General features: G+C 32.7%; 2 protein-coding genes across 3 annotated transcripts; both read left to right on the plus strand.

The window, feature by feature from the left end:
- The first annotated feature begins 6,700 nt into the window (after positions 1–6,700).
- LOC137820157 (MAG2-interacting protein 2) lies at positions 6,701–20,789 on the plus strand. 2 transcript variants are annotated; one of them, XM_068624019.1, is made up of 12 exons: positions 6,701–6,993; positions 7,079–7,127; positions 7,209–7,382; positions 7,483–7,684; positions 7,870–8,045; positions 9,030–10,032; positions 10,492–11,462; positions 14,957–15,045; positions 15,155–15,514; positions 15,855–17,079; positions 17,296–17,561; positions 17,905–20,789. In XM_068624019.1, exons 1-12 carry the CDS (start codon positions 6,904–6,906, stop codon positions 20,497–20,499), a joined length of 7,200 nt encoding a protein of 2,399 aa, XP_068480120.1. In that variant the 5' UTR covers positions 6,701–6,903; the 3' UTR covers positions 20,500–20,789. The 2 variants fall into 2 exon arrangements, with proteins under 2 accessions (XP_068480120.1, XP_068480121.1); XM_068624020.1 differs by lacking the exons at positions 6,701–6,993; positions 7,079–7,127; positions 7,209–7,382; positions 7,483–7,684; positions 7,870–8,045 and having other exon boundaries at positions 9,031–9,154; positions 9,223–10,032.
- A 457-nt stretch (positions 20,790–21,246) lies between these two features.
- On the plus strand, positions 21,247–24,842 carry LOC137823109 (uncharacterized). The gene is made up of 3 exons (XM_068628233.1): positions 21,247–21,558; positions 23,187–23,346; positions 24,335–24,842. The coding sequence occupies exons 1-3, from the start codon at positions 21,480–21,482 to the stop codon at positions 24,582–24,584; spliced, it is 489 nt and encodes a 162-aa protein (XP_068484334.1). The 5' UTR covers positions 21,247–21,479; the 3' UTR covers positions 24,585–24,842.
- The last annotated feature ends 122 nt before the right edge of the window (positions 24,843–24,964 follow it).

Consider the following 24,964-nt stretch of genomic DNA (forward strand, 5'->3'; position numbering starts at 1 on the left):
TCACCACCCAGTCACCTGACCGACCGAAGGAAGGAGAAGAAGACTTCAATAGTTCTCTAGGTTTCATCTCCCTAGCAGGTACAGAGAGTATGTCTATGGAGGAGGTTAAATGTTGTATTTATGTATAAGGGTCGGATCACCCCTCAAATTGTTCATATTTATTTCATTTTTTATTGTCTATAAAAAAACCTTAATTACATATTCAAAATTTTAATTCAATTTTATTGATTCAATTAAAATAGTCCTGTATTGATTCACACATTTTTTGATCATTGTTTCAATTGGAATTCAACTAATGTAGGTACAGTTTGAAACGTTAAATAAAATTACAATCAATGATTGAAAATTAACGCATAAAAGAATATGTATGATAAGTTAAAAATCATCAATATATTATATCTATTAGTTTTACAATTAATTATTATAATTTTACTTTAATATCTAAATGTATTCTTCTTTAGACATTAACTAAATTAATTTCATTACGTTATCAAATGCCCACATTCACACGTGGAGTTTTACAAAATATAATAATTAATAATCGTGAAGAATATTATGTATATTTTTTAACTATTAACTTTATCAGTAATTGTTTTAGTTTGTGGAAGAGAAAAACAACCATTGAAGTTCAATATTAATAAAATTGTAAACAAAATACACAATGTGTCCCGAAACAAATGGTGCAAAGTTAAGTAGTGAATTATAATTAAACTTGTCATGATTAGATTCATTCCATTAAAAATTGAGATGATAATGTTGATTAGAGGCATTTCATCCATGTATAAATTTTAAAGATTACCTTATAGTACTTTTAATAAAATAAAATAAATAATCTTGATGGGTTAAGATCACATCCACTGAATGTGACCATAGAAGATACTCTTGAAAAATCAACCACAGAAACGACGAAAAGTTGAAGAAGAGATTTTGCAATTTTGGCAAAATTCCATCTCGCAACAATGTTAGGTCTGTATCATAAAACTTTATTTGAAGACATCTTCTATGGAGAAGAGTTTTCTTATTTGTATCACGCATCTTAATAAAATATTAATCTAAAATTAAGATAAATTCAGAGATAATTTAGACCCATTTAAATAAAATGTTCATTATTATATCTATAAGAATATATAATCACATTATCCTCATGATCGATCTTCAATACACACAATTTTTTTCTAATTTTATCCTTAAAAGAAATAACAATTACTTTATTATATCAGTTTATAACTCTCTTTTTTTCAATTTTATCCTTAATATTATCAAATTAATAACTTTTTTTATTAATTTAATAGCTTATCTTATTCGTTTAATAACTTCTGTTTCTCTTAAGATTATCCATTACAACATCTTTTAAACAATTTATTCTAAGTCTGTGCTTCCTTTTATCCATTTATTCTCTCTCTTATATATAGAAACATACCGTCTTAAAAAAAAAATAATAAATAAAAACTAATTTTAAAAATAAACAGTAATTAGTCACTATATTAACTAAATTAGATACTTTAGAGATTAAAACAAATTATTGATATTTAAAGTATTTATTTATTGTTAGTCTCTTTTTATACATTATATTTTTATATACAAATTAGAATATTACAATCTAAATTTATAATAATATTAAAAATATAAGAATACACATTTTATGATAAAATTAAAAAATACAAATACCCAATGTTTATATTTTTCTACTTATTATAATATAAATAAGCGAAGAATATGCGACTTCATCTAATTTCTTATAAAACATTTCTATTTTAAAAATAGTATCTTTCAATATATATATATATATATATATATATATATATATATATATTAATTTTAGTTTATAAAGAAGTTAATTTTTTGTTTGTTTGTTATGAAACTGGTCTAAAGAAACTAAACAAAAAACATACTTATCTACCTATCAAAGGGTGGTGTAGATTATTTAAAATGAAAATAATGTTGTACTACAATTAAGCACCTGAAATTCATTAATCAAGTAATAAGAATATTCTGAGAGAACCTCATAAAAAACTTCCCTCATTAATTTCAAGTGTTTATTTCTATACATGCTGCAAATAATTAATAGGGTGGTGAGACCTAAAAGTACTCTCTCATTGAATAAAAGTTTCAAGAAAATAGCTTTCATCAAATAATGATGGTTAAAAGAACTCTCATTCAGTATAATTGTTTTAATCTATATATAGATATACTTTTTTAGTGAGATTTAATATAAAAAATATATATCATTTGAAAAATGTAACAGTGTTAATAAGAAAACCCAACCGATCCCCTCAATCTTTTCTTTTTCTCTCATCATCTCTCCGATTTTTTTCTTTTCTCTTAATTTTCTCTTTTAATTTTCATTTATTTTAGAACCTATCATGTTCTAACTGAGAAATTACGGAACATTTCTATCCGATCAAATTTTTAAACAGAGTAAGTTCATTTTTGCTCTAAAGATCCTCTGTTCTCTGTTTTTCCTTATGATTTAGTCATCAATCTTGGTAGGATCAGTTGAGAAGAGTAATCCTCCCAACTTATTATACTATAAACTAAATTTCTGTTACGTTTGGATAACTTGCATTAGGTCCTTATATCTTGAAGCTTATCGAGAGTGAGGGATAAAATTGTAGAGGTTGCTTGTAGGGTGTGTTTGGATTGGGGAGGAGATTTGAGGGAGTGGATTTGAAATGATTTGAGAGGAAAGTAAAGTTGTTTGGATTGGAGTATGTTAGAGTAGATTTGTGAAGAAAGTTTATTGAAGTTTGTAATTGATGTGATATTGTAAAAGATTTTTAAATGTATAAAATATAAGTTTACAAATTTGATAAATAATAAATTTTTAAAAAATTATAAAATAATTTAATATAAAAGAATTTAGAAATATATATTAGAATTAAAATAAATTAAAAAAAATACGTATTAATAATTAAAATTAATCTTTTATTTATTATTTATTTTATTATAATATACAAATTAATTTTAATAATTAATATAAAAATTATAAATGTAATATATATATTAAAATATAATTTATATATATATATATAATCAATATGTAGTTTATTAATTTTTTAAAACAAAATTAATATAAATTCAACTTTCCCCGCAAATCTCTTCACAAAGGAAGAGAAAGTTTCAAAGGAAAAAACTGCCTCGTTTTTCGTGTTTTTATACATCTATTTTTTCGTTTTTCTAACTTTCCCTGCACTTTAATTTTCTTCGCCATTCTCTGCCTAGAAACGAACAGAGCCGTAAAGAAAACAAATAAGGTAAGAGAAAACTAACTTTAATTTTTAATAGTACCCTTGACTAAAAGATCTGGATATAGATGAAACATTGTCCCATTATTCAATTTCTCTTGCAGGGATGTTAGTTGATAAAATTGTTTGATTTTATGTTGTGTGAACATGTATAAATAATATATATATATATATATATATATATATATATTTTAATAGTTTGAAAGTAAAATATTGTTTTTGATGTTGGAAAAGTTATTGAATGGTATGAATTTTTAAATGTTATGTGATTAAAGGATATGTATTAGATATGAATGATGAAAATTGTATGAAGTTGATGCCATACATTTGGGATAATGTATGAGTTTTTGTTTGATGGCATTAAGTATGAAAAATCTATGTTTAAAAGAGATCCTCTAATTTCACAGATGATCTAAGTCATATAGACTAAGATATCAGGTAGTGAGTAGTTGAGAGGGAGTTCATACACATCGGGTCCGTTGTAGACTCGGTATTGGATGTTTGAACTTACCCTGATCTTTTCTTTTGGATTCGCTGGTAATCTTTGGATTAGATGTTAGTCTCTAGTAGGGGCATACTTAATGAGTCTTCTGGAAGACATGAATTTATGTGTAGTCAGTGAGATTGAAATGAAATCTAATGACTGTGATTGAAAATAGATCCATGTGTGGTCTTTATAAATGGTGAAATTGGTATTGAAATTTTGTATGACAACATTTAAATGAATGTTTATAAATAATTAGTTTGATTGATTCTTTTTGCATGAATTAGATATGTTATGAAATTTATTTTCATTAACTTACCTTTGCTTTTTTTTGTTGTGTTTAAACTACAATAATTGTACTACATACACAAGCAGATAATCATACAAGTATTGAAGGGTTGAAGAGGGTGTTGTTTTGAAACTTATATTGTAAATATTTGTATTTCTATAAGCTATAATTATGTATTAAGAATGTTTTGAAAAACTATAAGCTTGTATATAAATATGTAGAACTTGTATTGTAATACTTAGATGTAATTTTGGGGTGATAAAAATAATTATCAAATAATAATTGTACTGTGTATCTTATGAAAAATAAAACATAGGAAGAAATTTATTTATTATTTGTATTTAATTCTATATTATTGGATAACCAGGATCAGAATAGATTAAAGTTAAAAAAAACTATTTTAATTACTCTGGACGCCTTTTTTATGTCTACTATTTTTGTAATCCAATTTGTTAAAATTTAAAATTTGAAAAAATATAAATTATAATTGTTCAATATTATTGTTATCTAAAAATTCAATATACTTACAGCTCATTTATTTTGTAAATCTTTGTTACATTTTTTTTCATCCATCAGCAAAACTCGTCTTAAATTTGGATTAAATAAGATTTATTCAATTTTCTAGGCCATCATTCAATAATAAATTTTAATATATAATCAAACCGAAAACATTTTATAAAGAAAATATAACACATTCATAAACATTCCGAATTAATTGATTGTGCTGAAAAGTTCACTAATTTAAGATTTATAATCTGTCTATATATCGTTTTTGTTAATATATGGGTTTTGGTTTAATCTTTCATATTTTTGTATTATTTTTTTTAATAATATTTTTTTTACAAATGATTATTGTTACTTGAGGTGTCAACCTAACTTAAATGTCAATTTGCATAATAATACCTAACATAAAATTTTTTATAAAAAAAAAACATTCCGAATTAATTTATAGTATAAAATTGTTTACACAGACAGTAAATAAAAATTAAAGTCTTACCAATTTTCAAATTGAATGATTTTTTTTTATTTCTCTTACCAATTTTCAAATTGAATGATTTTTTTTTTTATTTCTCTCGTCTTTCCTCGTTTCTAGTTGTTAAAATAAAATAATAACGAATCTATAGATAAATAGTATTTGATATCAAATTTTTAAAACTATTATTCTTGGTAAATTATATATATTATAAATTTGAAATAAAAACATGCATAATATGAAGTTAAAAGGTGAAATCCTGATATTATTTAAACAATTCTTACATAATTAGTTTGATTTTCCAAATGTGTATATTGTATTATTATATTTCATATTTATGTTTAATTAAACTAATTTTATTGTAGAAATTAGTTTATCTTTTATTGATTTTTGAAATTGTAACGTTATTGTATAAAATTTGGCTATAAAAAGAAGAAGCTTGTATTTGAAAAATATTAGAAACTATCTTAAATATTAAAATAATTATTCTAAAAGTTTTCACAAACTTATTTTATGATTAGATATTATTGTAAAAAAAAATTTATTATCCGTACATTTTACTTAAATTAAACTAAAATACACGCATATTCGTATTTAATCTCTTTAATTTTTTAAAATAAAGAATATATTCGTGTTTATTCTGGCCCGGTATTATAAGTTATCTTTTATTTATTTTTCTGTAAATAGTATGGTTAATTTCTTTTTGTAGCCACGACTTGACACATCATTCAAAGGCTTCTATTACTCAGCATCACATTCTTCTGAAATTTAATAATTATAACAACGCTTCCTTTATGCATAAAATAAATTGATTTCAAAATCACTGTGTAAAGTTAAGTAATCAATATTTTTCACCTCTCATGTTGAATTCTCAAGTTTTATTCTATTTATAACAAACTATATCCAATTTTATTTAATGTAATAATGATTCAAAACACGGTTACCATTATTTTATGTTAATTATTACTCTCCATTTCGAAGTAATAGTTTATGTTCTAGTTCTAAAATAATAGACTTTTTAGTCTTTTAAACAACTTTTTCTAATAAAATTTGTTAAATAGATGTTATGCGTACTATAGTTATTACAAAATGTAGTCTTAAACTACAAGAAATCTATTTCAAAGTATTGTTATAATTAATAAAGTGTTGAATAGAATTAGGAGCGAAGAGGTACAACGTATGATATTCAAAGTAGATTAAAAAAACATATTATTTAATGAATTTTTTTAATTGATAAACTGATTGATTCTATGAACGAACTTGATAATTTTGTTTAAAGTATGTTAAAGTAGGTAAAGATTACATAATCTAAAAGTTAATCTTAGATTCGAAAATAATTTTTGGATGGTGTAATTTAGAATATATTTTATATGTAATTTAGTTATATTTTGAATTACATAATCCATAACTAATCTCGTAAAAGACTTTTAGATTGTGTAATCTGAAAACTAATTATGAATCTGAAAAAAGATTACATAATTCAAAAGTTAATCTTGTATTAGAAAATATTTTTGGATTGTATAATTCGGAAGCTAATCATGAATTTGAAAAAAAGTTTCCGAATTACATAATCTAATTACGAATTTGAAAAAAAGACTTTCAGATTATTAAATTCAGAATGTAAATTACTTAACTTTTAACAGAAGGACATTTTTGGAATAAAAAAATTATGGGGGTGGAACAAAAACATATGGTGGTAGAACATAGGAGGTGCAGGAAGAATCAGTCTAGATGGGATCTGCACAGCGAGGGCCCAATTTGCATATTCCGAACAAAAAAAGTGACGATGATCGAGAAATGGGAATGAACCGGAACGGAAGACGGAAGTAATCTATCTCTGAGCTTTGTTACTCGAATGCGGTGTAGCTTTTGAGGTGTGGGGTTTTGGAGAAGATACAGTAACGATTTCCAAATGGAGGTGGCGCTCTACGAGACGCGGCATCACGCTTCCAATTGCCCTCCTCAACACCAACACCAACACCAACACCATCTCCAACAACAGGTAACACTCTCATCTCTCTCTTCTTTCTTCTCTCCATATTTGCGCTCTAATTTCGTTGCTTTCGTTCACCATTGTTCCATTTCAGGCAAACGAAAGCGCCAAGGGTACCTTCTTCTCCCTGCTTTCTTCTCGAGGTAACTCTAGGCTTCTGTTTGACTTCGTTCAATCCTGATCAACGCTTGTTGTTTCGATCCAACTAATGTTCCTTCCTGAAGGTGTGAGCCAACTCAAGGAGAAATGGACTGAATACAATCAACCGAAGAGACTCAGAAGATTGGTGTCGCTGTTCGTTTCCGCCACAGCCAAACACGTCGCAGTTGCCGCGGGAAATCGGATAACGATTCTTAGTAAAGAGGACGACTATCAAAATCCATGCGCCATTTTCACCAGTGAGATTTATTTATTTGTTTATTTAATTTCTCTCTGATGTTTGTTTTCTACTGAATACTGGAAACGCAATTAGATTCTGATAAGCAATTGGTTCGTTAGGTTCTAGCCTTGGTACTTTTAGTTTAGGAACTTGGTCTGAAGATGAAGAAGTTCTGGGAGTTGCGGACGACTCTGATACACTCTATTTTATCAAATTCAGCGGCGAAGTTGTCGCTGAAATCTCGAAGAAACATCTGAAAGTCTCTTCTCCTCTTGTTTCCCTTTTTTCTGATATCGATAGGGATACACGCGAGTCTTACTTGTAAGTTTCTTTTCTTTTTCTATGTTTTTATATACTACTCAAGGAATGGGGAATGTGATTATTTTGTTGCTGATCTCGAAAATATGGCCCTTCTGTAATTGTTTCAAAACATTGTTGATTGTTGAGAACTACTTGGCGTAGGAGATGTAATGTCAGTTTGAAATGTTGCACTGTTTGAGGTGTAGGTTCTCCGTTGTTACGTCAGATGGTTTGCTTCAGCAAATTGAGATCAGTCATGGCCAGAGTGGCTCTTCCTTTCCCAATTACATTTCTAATCACACGATTCCTATTTGCAACAATATTTTCTGCTTTCACCACCATAGTGAACTTAACCTTTTTGTGGCTGTTCACAAGAACTCTGGTATGTATGTTTTTGGTTGGTTATTTTCTCAATTATTCTCTATGTTTTGTAAGTGTGGGTTCTGAATTTAAGCCGGGCATTATTATGTAATACACAAATTAATGTAAGCTCTCTTTTACTTCTGACTGCTGGTCTGATACTGGAAGAAGGTTCCCTTTCTACATGGTGAAAGATGATGCAGGAAATGTGGATGGATTTTGAATATTTGTTTCTGTTAATGTCACGTGCTAACCTTTCAACTGATCCATTTCAGCAATTTTACTAGGGGAAAACAAAGCAACAAAGGGAATATCTTAATAAATATTTTCAGTAGCAAAAGAAAGTTTTTTTTTGTCATTAATAAATATAATTTGAGAAGTTGGCTGTTGGGTTTGAAGAGTAGACCTACTAGGAAAGATAGGATTAGAAATGATTGTATTATAAACTAAAATTTTGCCTTAGTTGGCTTAAGAATATGTCGAGAAGACTAATAGAAGCCCATGTAAGGAGAGTAGGCTATGTGGAGGTTATCAGTAGAGCCAGAGGGAGACTAAAAAAAACTACATCAAAACTATTAAGAAGGATTTAGAGTTAGAGGTCAGTGGTCTCTATCAACATGATTCACAGTAAAACATTCTGGCATTGTTTGATCCATGCAGTCGATCCACCTAATAGGATTTTATAACTGTTGTTTAATTTTGGAAGAGATTATTTCACTGATTTCATGCCTTAGAATACACATGGAAGATTATATTTTTTATTTGGTTAATGGACATGGAGTAATTTCATTAATGAACTTATATTATGTGCTTGTTTTAAATTTCAAAACATATTTTATCATCTACACCTGTACTTCCATTATATCCTCTGACAATATTTCCTCTTTTAGTATTTAAGTGTTTTTGGAACATGGAGAATGGAGTGTAGAGTTTCTACAAGTCATTAATATCTGCTAAACATTATTTGTCCAAGTTCTTCACTGATTACTTATGTATATATCTTCAGGATCTAGCCATCTTTCTCTGTTGCGGAGGAATTCAAGTACAGAACTGGAGCAGTTGTTCTCTTTGCAATTTGAGGGGTTATATTTAAAGCCAAAAGATTACAGAGGTCTACTGACATATCCAAAGGTGCTAATCTCACCACAGGCTTCATTCGTTGCTACTCTAGATTTGACGGGGTGCTTGCATATTTTTAGGCTGGACAAAGAAGGCCTCACACTCTCCCGGTTTGTCTTGGGAGAAGGAGATGATTCACCAATGTCTGATAATTTATCAAGTGGAGTGAACAAATTTTGTGTGGGTGTTATGGATTTTACTTGGTGGTGTGACCATATCCTTGCCATTGTAAACAGGAATGGTGTGGTTACGTTGATTGACATCCTTAATTGTTCTACAGTTCCAGGAGAGGATCATGCATATTTTTTACCTGTTCTAGATAGAGCACTGAAATATAAGGGTTTTGTTTTTTTTTTAGCGAGTCAATCATCAAAAGAAGGAGGTGATCTTTCGCATTTTGGATCAACAGAAGAGTTGCATCAGACAGAATGGATAATTGAAGATAGGCTTAATCAGTTTCACCTTTCTAGATTGCTTTGGCACCTTGTTTCATTTACTGAGAAGTCTGTCCCTGAAATGTATAGTTTACTGATTGGCAAGAAAAAATATCAGGCTGCTCTGGATTTTGCTGATAGTCATGGATTGGATAAAGACAAAGTTCTGAAGTCACAGTGGTTGAATTCTAGCCATGGAGTAAAGGAAATAAAAAGCTTTTTATCAAATATTAAGGATAAAGATTTTGTACTTTCCGAATGTGTTGATAGAATTGGAGTGACAGAAGATGCTGTGAAGGCTTTGCTAGATTATGGTCTACGCATTACTGACCATCATAAATTCTCTGTAGTAGATGATGATAATTCTAGTAAAGTATGGAATGTTCGATTTGCCAGACTTCAAATCTTACAATTTAGAGACAGGCTGGAAACATATCTTGGAATAAACATGGGCAGGCAAGTTACAGATGTGTACTTTGTCAAAATAAATGTTAATTAGGTTAAATTCATTACCATCTATTTTCTCAGTTTGTTTCTAGTTCACTGGTGAACACATACACACATACAAAAGAAAATCACAGTCTTTAAGCTGAAATTTTGGATTATGTTAATGTTTTCTTAAATCTTAATGTTAAGTTCTTTAAGTTCAACTTCAGGATGTGATTGCAACATTTAAAAACTTTAACGTGCTTTGGTCTATTTATTTCTTTTTGTTGACAATGTTACAAATACCAATATACTTAAATGATTGCACATTAACAAAACTTTAAGAGGTGTATATAAAACATAATTCCAAAATATGACCATATTATTGATTTAGAATGAATGACTGATAGGATATTTGATCATTCATGATTGCTCAATAATTCTGATGGTTTCCACTGACTCAAAGTTCATTGACACAGTTTTCTGCAGGTTTTCTGTGCAGGAATATAGCAAATTCCGCATTATGCCTATTAATGAGGCTGCCATATCACTTGCTGAGAGTGGAAAAATTGGAGCACTAAACTTGCTCTTCAAACGTCATCCATATTCTTTGTCTCTATTTATGTTGGAAGTTTTTGCTGCCATCCCAGAAACAGTTCCCGTACAAATGTATGGGCAGCTTCTTCCTGGGAGGTCTCCTCCGTCTGGTTTTGCTGTGAGGCAAGATGATTGGGTTGAATGTGAGAAGATGGTTCAATTCATCAATGCATCAGTTAAAAACCATGACATTCTAATACAAGTCAAAACTGAACCTTTTGTTAAGCATTTCCATGGATTTCCTTGGCCATCAATTGATGAGCTCTCAAACTGGTATACAAATAGGGCTAGAGCGATGGATGATTTTAGTGGACAGCTGGATAATTGCCTCAGCCTGCTTGAGTTTGCCATTCGCAAAGGCATATCTGAATTACAACCGTTCCATCAGGATGTGTTATACTTGAATGAAATTATTTATTCCAATGATGATGATAGTGAGTTGTGCTTCAACATGAATCTTGCCAAGTGGGTAGAATTGTCAGACTATGAAAAATTTAAATTTATGCTAAAGGGGGTGAAAGAGGAAAATGTAACTGAAAGGTTACACAATAGAGCCATTCCTTTTATGTGTGAAAAGTTTCACAAGGTATCGCTACTCGGAGATGTTCCTGTTTCTGATTGTACAAATCGAAATATAGAGGAATCATTTTTAGTCAGATGGTTGAAGGAAACATCTGGAGAGAATAAATTGGACATATGCTTGGTGGTAATTGAAGAAGGGTGCAGAAACTTCCAAAGTAATAACTATTTCAAAACTGAGGTTGAAGCTGTTGATTGTGCTTTGCAATGCATATACTTGTCCACAGTTACAGAAAAGTGGAGTATTATGGCTGCTATACTATCTAAAGTTCCTCAACTACATGGTGAGTTTGGCTTTAGGGCGTATCTAATTTCTTAATAACAATGAGATGTAATTTTAATAATTTCTTCGTGGCTTGTTTATTGCACATCAATTTTTCCTCGGGTTTCATTACAACAGCTGAAAGAAAAAAAGGGAAAAGAGTATAAAGGCTCCTTAAATTGTACCTTTTAGCAAGTAGACACCTTTAACTTTTTATTGATCCTTAAACTATATGCTTTATTACAATAGTTTCTTTTTTTTGTTAACTAGGAGTTAAATGGCTAACATTGGAATGATCCTGACATTGGGTTAGGTTAATTTGTCCATGTTTATTTTTAACCATTTTCCCGTATTTTTTATGTTTATTAAACTAAAAATGAAATAAAAAAACAAATCCCTGTATTATCTTTTCACATTATTTTTCCCAAACAAAATCAGAGCCTGATAGTAGTAATCAACCCAAACATCTGATAGGCCCTAGTGTATTTACAACCCACCAGGATGACTGCAAGATTGTCTCAAATATTAGGCTATTTTAATGGCCTTTGGGTCTTAATTCTTGTATTTGCCTTTCCCTAGAGGGCTCCAGTAGTCCAAATCCATGGAACCATTTGTATTAATTTAGCCTCGCTGCTTGAGGAGTATAGGCATGAGGAAAATACAACGTTCTTACCTTTTTTCCAGTTTCACATTTCTAGTTTCAACCTAATTCTTAGCATAGCTGGCAGTTCTTCCTATTAATTTGGTGCTTTCATTGCATCTATATGCTTTCCAAAAAACACTGCAAGAGGGACATGGTAGAAGTCTTCCAAACCTTCAGTGATAGGCTTTCCCTGCTCCCAAACACAGCTAGACAACATCCAACAACACAATAGTCCATTGACTCCCACCATGAAACTTTCCAAACCTGCTTCACTGAGATCCTTGACCAACTCAACTCTACAACAAACTACCACCACATCTACTTCCTAGACTACTGCCACCATAGGTTTGGTTTCCACACCACTTTCATCCCTTATTTAACCACATCAAACATGCACATATCCCCCCACCCCTAGCTTCCCCCTCCCGGTGCCACCCACACCTGCCCAGGACCATCACCTTTTGGTCCCTTTACAAAACCCCCATTCCACCTTACCCCTCCTACCATTCATCCACCAAACTCCAACTCAACCAATTTGATGATCCAGATCATTTGGACTGGATTTCCTAGTCTGAGCAATCCCTATCCAATCCATCTTGCCAATGCCACCACATCACATGCCCCACCACCTTGGTTACAAGGTTCAGCTCCAAGAAGGGGGAACTGATAGTAATCAGGTCCAAGCATCTAATAGTATAGGCAAGAAGAAAACACAACAATTTACATTTTTCAAGTTTCACATTTCTAGTTTTAACCCAATTCTTAGCATAGCCACAAGATCTTCCTACCAGATCCACTTGAATTCTGGTTGCTTCTGAGTTTTGAAATTGTCAGTAAAACAAAGAGGGAATTCTAGAGATCAAATTTGTTTTCTAGGACAATGTCTAATTCTCCTTTGGGATTCCTCTTACATGCTTTTCACCTTGGCTCTTCTCTAGCAAATCAAAGAAGAAATGGAAACTGAAATTCACAACCAAGTCCTTAGCTCAGTGCATATTAATGCACAATTTGTCATTTGTTTCTACTCATGAATACGTGGGGGATGAGATCATCAAGGTGTAGGTCATGAGACTGCAATTGGCTGGTGAATTTGGGAATCTTACTAGGGGATTGTTTGTCTTAAAAAGTGGACTTTAAGTCTAACCTCACAATCGGCTTGTAGGGTGAGGTTTGCACTCACTTCTATACTATAATTTAATCACTTTTGTCGATATGAGATCTCTAACACAAATTCTCATGTTGAAGATTGAAAATCTCAAGCATGAATAAATATTTGTGGGTGGTTTGATAGTGTCCAATTATCCAATAGCGAATGGCACGATAGATCCAATAAACTTTACTAAAATAAACTTTGATACCATCCTAGAAAGTAAATTTTAAACTTAACTCAACTTCACAAAACTGTCTTATAAGATGAGGTTTGCACCCACTTATATATTATAATTTGATCATATCTCTAGTTGTGTGGAATTTCTAATAGTTTGTAAAGAATCCCAATGTCTATTAGTACATTAAAGTTGGGCTCGTGAAATTAAGTGGCAAACATTTTCTGGAGTTATGATTTGGGACTTGTTCGTGTGGAATCTAGTAGGTGGTGAAGGTTGGAGCTTTGCAAGGAATGTCCATACTATAATTTGACCATATCTCTAGTTGAAGTGGCATTGCTAACATTTTGTAAAGAAATCCCAACAACCATTAACATATTAAAGATGGGATCTTGAAATTAAGCGACAAACATTTTTTGGAATTATGATTAGGGCATTGATCCACTATGCAATCTGGTAGATGGCGAAGGTTGAAGCTTTGCAAGCAATGAGCATGAAGAAAACAATAAAAGTTTGAGCATCCATTTTTGTTTTTATCACTTTTTTTTTTAATTTGGAAAATAATTAACTAAGAAATCTGGCTTAAAAATAAAAATAATAGTAGATTCAATCTAAATCAAGTCATAAATGGTCTAAGATAATTTTACCCTTAATTACCTAAATCTAAATCTAATACACATAGTTTAAGGATCAACAAGGTCAAAATGAAAGTTCAGGGCGTCTTATATGCTGCCCTGCCGTTGTTGTTTCTTAACCACTACATCTAGTGCACCTACCTGCTTACCAACATTTAGCACCATTTCAGATTCACCATAGGTTTTCTTGTCACTCTTACATCTCATCCTTGATAAAAAATGTTAGTGCACTAATGACATTTGGGGGATTCAAGGTCATACTTGCCTCCTCACTCTTGAAAAGATTTTTTTTTTCTGCCGTCCACCCTCCTGAATATTAAAACTAGAAAAAAATGTCTTGTAATGAATATAGTTTTCTGTGCCTATCCTCCTTCAAAGCTTGAAATGTGCATGGTATATTTTTCAGATATGTGGATTAATAATCTTAAAAGAAAAATAACCCAAACATCTTCAAATGGTTGTAGCTTTCCATGCTAATCTTCCAATAAACTTTTGGAAATTTACATCCTGTTTTGTTGGTCCTGTGTGGTTACAAATTTGTGTCAGTTTCCTTGTGTTAGATCCTGGAACACAAAATTATGTGAAGTGTTTCTTGCCTAAGCATTTTCTTTCACTGTAGTGTCTCCAGTTCTGAAAATAGCTTTTCTTGTTGTAGTCATTCAGTGTTGTGTGGATAAGAATTATGCTTGCAATTCTGTTATTCAATGTTGTTTTGCTGCCTGTATTGTATATTTGATTGACATATACTCGTGTTGTTAAGGTGAGGTGTGCATATCATTTTAATCCCAAAACTTACCAATGACACATTCTGCAAATCTGTGTGCCTGCATGTGTTGAGCAAATTGGTGTGTATTTCATGTGGCTAATTCAGTTGCATTAGTTCCAATCTATTTATGAGTACATTATTGAACAGATGGTGCAATTCAAGTTGAGGACCTTGAGAGAAGACTTAAAATTGCTGAAGGTCACATTGAAGCTGGGAGGCTTTTGGCATTTTACCAGGTTGGTATTTGGACCTCTATGCCCAACCAAATTTGTATAACCAATGTCTGTGTCACTATTGTTTTGTTGCTATGTTGTGTTTACCATGTTATTTTATGGATCTATACAGGTCCCAAAGCCATTAAACTTTTTCCTAGGTGCTCAGTTGGATGAAAAGGGTGTAAAACAAATTATACGTCTTATTCTTTCTAAGTTTATTCGTCGACAGCCAAGCCGATCAGATAGTGAATGGGCCAGTATGTGGCGTGATATGCAGTACTTGAGGGAAAAGGCATTTCCTTTTCTGGACCTGGAGTATATTTTGACTGAATTTTGCAGAGGACTGCTCAAAGCTGGGAAGTTTTCTCTTGCAAGAAATTACTTGAAGGGTACAAGTTCAGTTGCTTTGGCTTCTGAGAAGGCTGAAAACCTTGTCATTCAAGCAGCTAGGGAATACTTTTTCTCAGCTTCAAGTCTTTCTTGCTCTGAAGTAAGATTGCCTTTAACAGCTTATTCTCTGTAACATCTAATGTTTGAAATCTTTGTTAGCCTTTCTCACAATAATCCATCTTGTTATCACAACCATGCATTCAGATGTAAGAAATATTGTGCAAAATATTCTTTTTTGTAGATTTTTCTTTTTTTACCTACTTTACAATAGTGATTGAAACCAGAGAGTTTAATATATATTATGCTCTTGTTAACTGTCTTCTAAGTCACTTCAAAAGACCATTTTTTCTTCTCGATAGTCTTCTATAAGCAGCTATGTTTATGCTAACCTATCCTCAACTACATGAATTGATTAATTATGTTGCTTTAATTTATTCCAGATCTGGAAGGCCAGAGAATGTCTTAATCTATATCCAAGTAGTGGAAATGTAAAGGCAGAGGCAGATATTATTGATGCACTTACTGTTCAACTTCCAAACCTTGGAGTGAACATTCTGCCCATGCAATTCAGGCAAATAAAAGATTCTATGGAAATTATAAAAATGGCAATCACAAATCAAAGTGGAGCATATTTTCATGTTGATAAACTTATTGAGGTTGCCAGACTTCTTGGCTTGAGGTCTGCTGATGACATATCAGCCGTTGAGGAAGCTATTGCTAGAGAAGCTGCAGTTTCTGGTGATTTACAATTGGCATTTGATCTTTGTCTTGGTTTGGCCAGAAAAGGACATGGTACCATATGGGATTTATGTGCCGCAATTGCAAGAGGCCCTGCCCTTGATAATATGGATGTGGACTCTCGAAAGCAGCTATTAGGATTTGCTTTAAGCCACTGTGATGACGAATCTATTGGTGAGCTTCTCCATGCATGGAAAGATCTAGATATGCAAGGCCAATGTGAAATATTGATGATATCAACAGGGACAAATCCTTCCAAATTTTCAGTACAAGGCTCGTCTTTAAACTCCCTTCCAAATCAAAGTTTTCAAAATATCCTAGATGGAAATGGTTGTTTTCAGGAGTTTGATGGTATTGGTGCTGGCAATCAGGATGTTCATCTTGAGAAAACCAGAGACGTGCTTTCCATAGTTGCAAAAACCTTGGCTATTGGAGATCGAACTGATTGGGCATCAATCTTGACTGAAAATGGGAAAGTTCTGTCTTTTGCTGCTTCACAGCTCCCTTGGTTGATTGAATTAAGTAAGAAAGGAGAACATCATAAGAAACTCAGTACTGGAAAGCAATATCTAAATATCAGAACACAAGCTGTGGTAACCATTTTGTGCTGGTTGGCGAGAAATGGATTTGCCCCGAGAGACAATCTGATTGCCTCTCTAGCAAAATCAATTATGGAGCCACCAGTCACCGAAGAGGAAGATATAATGGGATGCTCCTATCTTTTGAATCTTGTGGATGCCTTCAATGGGGTAGAAATTATAGAAGAACAACTCAAAATAAGAAAAGACTATCAAGAAATTTGTAGTATCATGAGTGTTGGGATGGCGTACAGCTTACTACACAACTCTGGACTAAAGACTGATCCTTCTCAACGGGGGGAGCTATTGAAGAGGAGGTTTAAGGAAAAGCATGCATCACCAAGTTCTGGTGATTGGCTTTTCTGTTATTTTCTGTTAATTGTATATTTATTCAGTAGTTAACTCTTAAATTGCATTTTTTTTTACTTTCTGTACGCTGTTTCAATTTTAAAATGTTGTTTGATGATCATGCTTATATTGATTGTGGATTTCTTTCTTCCACTTTTTTTTCTTACTTTTTTGCTACATAACTGACTAAGACAATGTTTTGGTTATTTTTATTCAGACGATATGGATAAACTGGGCAAAGTACAGTCCTCATTTTGGAGAGAGTGGAAACTGAAGTTAGAAGAGCAAAAACGTCTCACTGAGCATTCCAGAGCACTAGAACAAATAATTCCTGGGGTTGAGACAGAGCGCTTTTTGTCCAGGGATTCCATCTATATTGAGAACGTTGTTATCTCTCTCATTGAGTCAGTAAAGTTAGAAAGAAAACACATTTTGAAGGACATTTTAAAGTTGGTTGACACTTATGACTTGAACTGTACCGAGGTATGAGGATTTGCAGGAATGCATTAAAACGTAAACCATGAAGAAAACGGTGTTGCTTACAATGAAATTATTTGTCTTCTTGTTCCTTGGCCTATATATGATGCTGTAAAAGTTTTATTCTTGGCTGTGGTAATCTCTTAGTAAATTCAGTGTCAAGTAGTATTAGTATCAGTATAAAGTAGGTATGAACTTGTAGTTTTGTTGTGTTTCAATTGAAGGGGTGTTCAATTATGAAAATTGTTTTCATCCAATCCTTAACTGCTTGAGCGTTTAAGTCAACTAGTTCTTTGAACAAAATGTAATATAATCCACTGATGAAACCTGTTTACTTTTTTTTTTGTAGGTGCTACTGCGTTACCTAAGTGCTGTCCTTGTTTCTGATACTTGGAGCAATGATGATATTACAGCTGAAGTTGCAGGTTATAAAAGGGAAATAATTGGTAATAGTGAGAAAACCATTGAAACCATCTCAACAGTTGTATACCCTGCAATTGATGGGTGCAACAAAGTTCGTCTTGCTTACGTGTATGGCTTGTTATCAGAGTGCTACTTGCAACAGGAAACTACCAAAGATTTATCACCAATGGTGCAGGTTGATCATGTAAATGGCAATATAAGCTTAGCACGATATTACAAGGTCATCGAGCAAGAATGCAAAAATGTATCTTTTATCACTAACCTGAACTTCAAAAATATTGCTGGGCTACATGGTTTGAACTTCGAGTGCTTTAGTGATGAAGTTTATGCATGTATTGAGGAAAGTAGCTTGTCAGCTTTGTCAAAAATGGTACAAGCTCTTGTCAATATGTATGATGACTCATTGCCTGATGGTTTCATGTCATGGCAGGATGTCTACAGGTATTACGTTGTAAGTTTGCTGAAAGATTTGGAGACTAAAGTTACTACTGATTCTAGCAATAGAACTCCTGAATATGTGCAAGGCTTTATAAACAAGCTTGAACAGAGTTATGATTTGTGCCTGGTGTATATTAGACTTTTGAGCCAGCCTGATGCTTTGGGAATCATGAAGCAGTATTTCACCATAATCATGCCTTTCTGCAGTTCATATGGACTCCTACCTGACAATTCAACATGGCAAGAGTGCCTTATTGTTCTTCTGAATTTTTGGATGAGGTTGACAGATGATATGAAGGAAATTGCCTTGGAGAAAAATTCAGGAGAAACTAGTTGTTTCGATCCACAATGTTTAATGAATTGTCTGAAGGTTTTTATGAAATTGGTAATGGAAGATATCATCTCCCCTAGTCAGGGCTGGGGCAGCATGTGTGGCTATGTCAATTGTGGCCTAAATGGCGATTCTTCTGCAGAAATTTATAATTTATGCAGAGCCATGATTTTTTCTGGTTGTGGGTTTGGTGCTGTTGCAGAGGTTTTTACTGTTGCATCATCAGATTCTGGTTCAGCTTCTGATTGTGGCACAGGTTCTAAGGATCTTCCTCATTTTTATTTAGATATTCTTGAAGCTGTTTTATCGGAATTGATAAGTGGATCCCATGAGAGCCAGAACCTGTATAATATATTGTCTTCTTTAAGCAAGTTAGAAGGTGACTTAAAAGTCATGCAATGTGTTAGACATGTAATTTGGGAAAGAATGGTCCAATTCTCAGACAATTTGCAGTTGCCAAGTTCGGTTAGAGTTTTTGTGCTAGAGCTAATGCAATTTATCTCAGGTAAAAATATTAGGGGTTTCTCTACAGAAATACTTGCCAATGTTCAACCATGGGAAGAATGGAATGAATTGATTTATGCTGGTAGAAAGAGCGAGACTGATGTTGACAAGTCGTTGCCAGCTCACAAAGACTCTTCTAGTAGGGTTACAAATACTTTGATTGCTCTTAAATCATCTCAGCTTGCGGCCCCAATCTCTCCTAGCATAGAAATTACCCCTGATGATCTATTGAATGCAGACACGGCGGTGTCTTGCTTTATGGGGTTGTGTGGAGAAGCTAGTGAAGATATCCACTTTGATGCTCTTCTGGCTATTTTGGAAGAGTGGGATGGACTTTTCACTGCAGGGAAAGATGGAGAACCCGTTGCTGAAGCTACTGATGGAGGAAATGACTGGAACAATGATGATTGGGACGAGGGATGGGAAAGCCTTGAGGGAGTAGACAATCCTGAGAAAGAGAAGATAGAAGACTCTGTTTTTGTTCACCCTTTGCATGTGTGTTGGGCGGAGATTTTCAGAAAATTCATAAGCCTTTCAAGGTTTACTGATGTGCTGAGACTTATTGATCAATCATCTTTAAAACCTAATGCCATGTTACTTGATGAAGATGATGCCTGCAGCTTAATCCAGATGGCATTTAGCATTGATTGCTTTCTGGCTTTGAAGATGGCACTATTGCTGCCTTACAAAAAATTACAGTTGCAGTGCCTGGGTGCAGTTGAGGATAGCACAAGGCAAGGCATCCCTCAATCAAGGAGCAAGGACTATGAGTTATTAATTCTTATTTTATCTTCTGGAATTCTTTCTTCTATCATCACTGACTCTACCTATGGTACTATTTTCTCTTATATCTGCTATTTGGTTGGAAACTTATCCAATCAATATCAACAAGCTCTGGTGTCAGGTAGAGGAATTCACAACAATGAAGATCATGAGAATCAGTTGCTTCTTTTCACAAGGATCCTTTTCCCTAATTTCATTTCAGAACTTGTGAGGGCTGATCAACATATTCTAGCTGGATTTCTTGTTACAAAATTTATGCACAGTAATGAATCCCTCAGTCTCATTAACATTGCCGAGGCCAGTCTTAATAGGTATCTGGAGATGCAGCTGCAAATGCTACAGATCAGCGAGTTCCCTGTTGAGAAGACATGTAAAACATTGAAGAATACCGTTGGCCGTTTGAGAGGGAAACTTAGTAGTTTCATTCAATCCATTTTGCCATTGCTTTCTGCTAGGGTTAGCTGACAATCGTTTTAATTACCCCACCACCCCTTTCGCACATTTCGGCAGATTGTTTGTTTTAGGGGTAGCATTTGTATCAATTAAGATCCAGGGGTTTTTGTTGACCTACTATTTACATATATATTTCGATTTGATTGATGAATTACTTGGTCAAAGGAATGCTAGTTAGAGATTTAAAAATTCATACATGTATATGTGTATTCGGAGGTGGCTGAGACTTGTGTACTTGTCTACTCAACAGAGAATAGGAGACTTGTGTATTAATAATTAAATGTCTTCCAAGCTTTGAGACATTTGCATCTGTTTGTGTACTAAACTAATAGAAGGAGAAAAATCAGTTTATTTACTTTCATGCACATAATATTAAAGTGCCAAATGAATGAGGAGAATGGAAGAATCGGTACCCAATAAATAATGTGCATTGAAGAAAAATATTCCATTCCCCCTTATCTAGCATTATTCACTGATAAATTCAACACGTGATACAAGTTTTTCTTAAACATTTATGGCATGGCATACTATATAGAGATTCTTTTGCTCTAAGCCAAATCGTGTATTATTTTAATAGCTCGATGCATTGGTTAACAAAAATATTCCTTATTTAAATTACACTTGAAGAACTTCTACGCAGTTCAACACTAACACAAGATAATTACTCTTCATGATATAATAACTAACAAAGTCAATTTGTAAATAATTAAATTAGTTTTGGGTATAAAAAATATATTACTAATTTTTATTAATTAAAGCGGTAGGATGCGATCTCATGAATGGATGGTTGAGAAAGCGAGTAGCTAGCAAGCACCAATATGGCAAGATATACCTACGCGCGAAAATAAAGTAATGATAATATTATATTTATATTATACAATAAACAGAGCTGTTATGTTATCGGTGCAAGGACAGAATCCGAGGAAACGAAACTTGTGAGTGTTATTGTTGGATGAATTGTGAATTGATGATTATTGTCAAAGTTGTCGAAAATGGAGATGTTGCCTGTGGAAATATGTATGAAGATATTCGGTCTCTTGGATTACTACCATCTTGCTGTTGCTCAACAAGGTCAGCCTCACCCACTCGCACTTCCTTCATTTTTACGTTCTTTTCTCTTTCCAAAAGTTTTTTTTTTCCCAATCCAATTGGCGTTGCAATTCATTTCTAAGTTTTAAATCAGTATTAGATCTGAATTGACTTTCTTCAACTCGTCCGATTCTTCATATTGATTGTCTTGAATAATCTGTTATGTTCTCCACTGAATTGGATAAGTGATCATGAGATGAATATGATCCTCTGATGTTTTGTTTGTTCAGTTTTCCCTGAATCATGTCAATCACTGGCTCTTCCTTTCGTTTAATGTCTTATGGTGGAAGGCAAAACAGTGACTAGCGTAGATAATATCAAATTAAAATCAGGAAAAGAATTTAGTTTTGTGTAGTTTCCTTTAGGGGAAATAACGAATAAAGGCTGCAACCTTTCTCACTTGTTGCTCACCCTGTATCCAATATTCCTATCTTAGTTACCTTGTAAAGGTTTTTGTCCTTACAAGAGCCAAGTATATTCATTCATATTATTAGGAATACACGAATGAGTCGAGTAAAAATAGAAAGTTGAACAATATATAAGGAAAAAGATCCACAAATCTATTGTCTTAAAGTTTTGAGTTGATGGTAGTGTGATAAACTCTTATATGGGTTGGCTCAGCTCAGCTCATTGGTAGTGAGGAATCCTAGGCATTGGTGATTGGCTTAGAGAGTGAGTGAAAGTTGACTCACAAACTCATTGTCTTATGTTTTGGGTCGAAGGTTATGTTGTAATCTTTTACATGGATTAGCTCATGACTAAAGCTCTCTACTGCATCTCCCTCCAAAGAATCAATACTTTAACACCCAAATGTCTTAGTGCTCCTAAATCAAGATGTCTCCTTAGTATACACAAGTATTTGACTAGTATCTGTCTTGTAAAAGATATTCAAAAGCTGAAGTTACCTAGTGTATAAGTGAAATAATAAATACTACATATTTTAGATTCTTAATATATTTATATTGTTTCAATGGCTAGTGTCAATGATGCCTTTATCATGTATTATGGTCGAGATATGTTCGGTTTCTTTTGCGTTTGGTTTGTCATCTCAACCTGGCCCAGACTGGAAGCTCCTAATTCATGAAGAGTTTAAGAAAAAGACTTCATTTCTTTGGCCTAGGTCATATGTACTGCAACCATACAGTTTCAACCACTCTTCTCTTAATCAATCAACTTTGAAGCAGTGAGATATATAGTATTTTGTTCCTTTGGCCGTGTTCTAACAGTGACCATGCTTTTCAAGAGATACAAAACATTTACACAGCTCCCTTCGATAAGATCCGGAGGTTGGCCAAATTTTGCACTCGAAATCGTTGTTTTGATAGGTGATGAAAAGATAATTTGATTTTAAGTTTCATCAAACATTTGATGTCTACCAATTTATCACACAAATAGAAATGAATCCAATGAAAAGTGTTTGGGATTGGTACATGAGAAAGACATTTGGGGTAGGGAAGATGTGTGAGGTTCCTAATGTTGTTTAAATTTCCATATAATACAACTTTCAATAAGTTGGTGGTAGTTTGAAACTTCTTAAAGTTCTTAGATTCAGAATTATATTAGCTTGTTTGGATAAGGCACGAACTAAACAAGGTTTTGCACTTGTGCAGTATGTAGAAAGTGGAAGCTCGTGGGCTCAGACAATGGTCTATGGTCTAACCTTTTTAAAGAGAGATGGGGAGAAGATGATTCTGCTTTTTATGCTCCTATTGGTTCAAAATCATGGAAAGATGTATATGAGGTGCAAGATCGTTGTGATCGAATTGGAGTGTAAGTTTTAATTTTCAATCTTTTCAATGCCATGACCATGATGGCCAGAGGAGCTTTTGCTTTCTCCTTGCATAATCACTCACATGCATTATTCATCTCTTCAACATTAACTGAACTGCTAATAAAGTGTTTTGAAAAGTAGACTAGACTAATCCATTTGATTGGAAAACGGGTAAATCGTTCTCGATGAATGGTTATAAACCACAAGTTTACTTTCAGAAAAATTGGTCATAGAATCAGAAAAGTAGACTTAATAGAAGAGCTTAATACCACGCCATTTCAATTTTTTTTTAATTAAAATGAGAAAAAATCAGCGTAAAGAAAGCACTGGTGATTTCTTTTAGATGTAAACTTGTCATCGTTAGCGGTCATGGATGTGTATTTTTTAAACTTAGACCTAAGTATTATGATATAGGGCATGTTTGGATAAAGTTTTACATAAATACTTATGACAGAAAAAAAGTAATTTTTTTCTATAAATTAAAATGGACATATTTGTGAGTTTAAATTCGTCTTTTAAATATGCTAATATGAAAGAACTTTTATATATTAACTATAAATTAATTTTAATTAAAGAAAGAACTCAATTTGTTTTTTTTAGTTTAGTTTTTAATGTTATAAAGTGACAATATTATGTTTCTTTAAGATAACTTATGTGCCCTTTAATTGTTATAATTATTTTATTAATAATTTGTGTTTGACCAGTAAACATCAAACCAGTACTTTCACTGGTTTGATTTTAAAATTCTTGCTTATATTTGCAACTAAAACATTGATGTTGGCTTCCTCCTACCTAGAACTAGTTTAGGCTCTAACATGAATCATTTATCATTGAACAAAAACCATTTTTTTGTCTCAAAATTGTTTTGGAATTAGCAAACAAGTCCGAAATTGAGTTGGCACTATGCAATAAATAATCTCATCTATTGCAACAATGATAGGAGTATGATATGAGGGGAATTACTTAATTTCATGTTTGACAAAATAGGGGGTTGAAGATTATTAGAGAAGGCACTGACTACTATCTTGTTCACCAAGGAGAGATACAGCGACATCTGGGTTCAAGAAAAAATCAGGAAAAAGAAACTGGTCACAGCTGCCATTCAGAAATTGACTTCATTGGAGAAAGTTCTCTTTCTGAAGAGAGATCATCTCGTGGAATTTTGGACAAAATCCTTTTTTTCATCGGAGATTTGGAAGTTGCTTCTGCAGAAGCAAAACGTACCCGTTTTACATGATAGTCTCTGGTATTCAATCCACTAGTGAAGTTCACGGTAAAACTTCTTTGTATCTAACCATAATTTCATGTATATACTTATCCATGTATTCAGTAATTTCCATAATTTGGGGGTTGTAGCCTTTTCAGATAAGTCATGAGAATCACTCAAGTCACAAGTGCAAATATGCTGTATAATCTGATCACTTGATCTGTTATTATGAGGACCTTCATTAGTTCTACCATGATATGGAAAATAATAAATGTTATTAAAGAATTAGAGTGTTGTTTAGTTTCATGATGGGAATAATGAAAATTAAATTGATTATAGCACGAGTTAATTTTATAAAATTAATTTTGATCCAAGAAGTAACAAAAAGTAACATTTTGTATTGATTCAAA

This window comes from Phaseolus vulgaris, chromosome 9 (genome assembly GCF_000499845.2).
Source record: "Phaseolus vulgaris cultivar G19833 chromosome 9, P. vulgaris v2.0, whole genome shotgun sequence".
Lineage (NCBI taxonomy): Eukaryota > Viridiplantae > Streptophyta > Magnoliopsida > Fabales > Fabaceae > Phaseolus > Phaseolus vulgaris.

Bases quoted from the DNA above. Each gene is read 5' to 3' on its own strand.
- LOC137823109 (XM_068628233.1), top strand. From the start codon at position 21,480: ATGGAGATGTTGCCTGTGGAAATATGTATGAAGATATTCGGTCTCTTG. The intron at 21,559-23,186 runs GTCAGCCTCACC...GCACTTGTGCAG, and splicing joins TCTTGCTGTTGCTCAACAAG to TATGTAGAAAGTGGAAGCTC. The intron at 23,347-24,334 runs GTAAGTTTTAAT...TTGACAAAATAG, and splicing joins CGTTGTGATCGAATTGGAGT to GGGGTTGAAGATTATTAGAG.
- LOC137820157 (XM_068624019.1), top strand. From the start codon at position 6,904: ATGGAGGTGGCGCTCTACGAGACGCGGCATCACGCTTCCAATTGCCCT. The intron at 7,128-7,208 runs GTAACTCTAGGC...TCCTTCCTGAAG, and splicing joins CTCCCTGCTTTCTTCTCGAG to GTGTGAGCCAACTCAAGGAG. The intron at 11,463-14,956 runs GTGAGTTTGGCT...ATTATTGAACAG, and splicing joins TAAAGTTCCTCAACTACATG to ATGGTGCAATTCAAGTTGAG.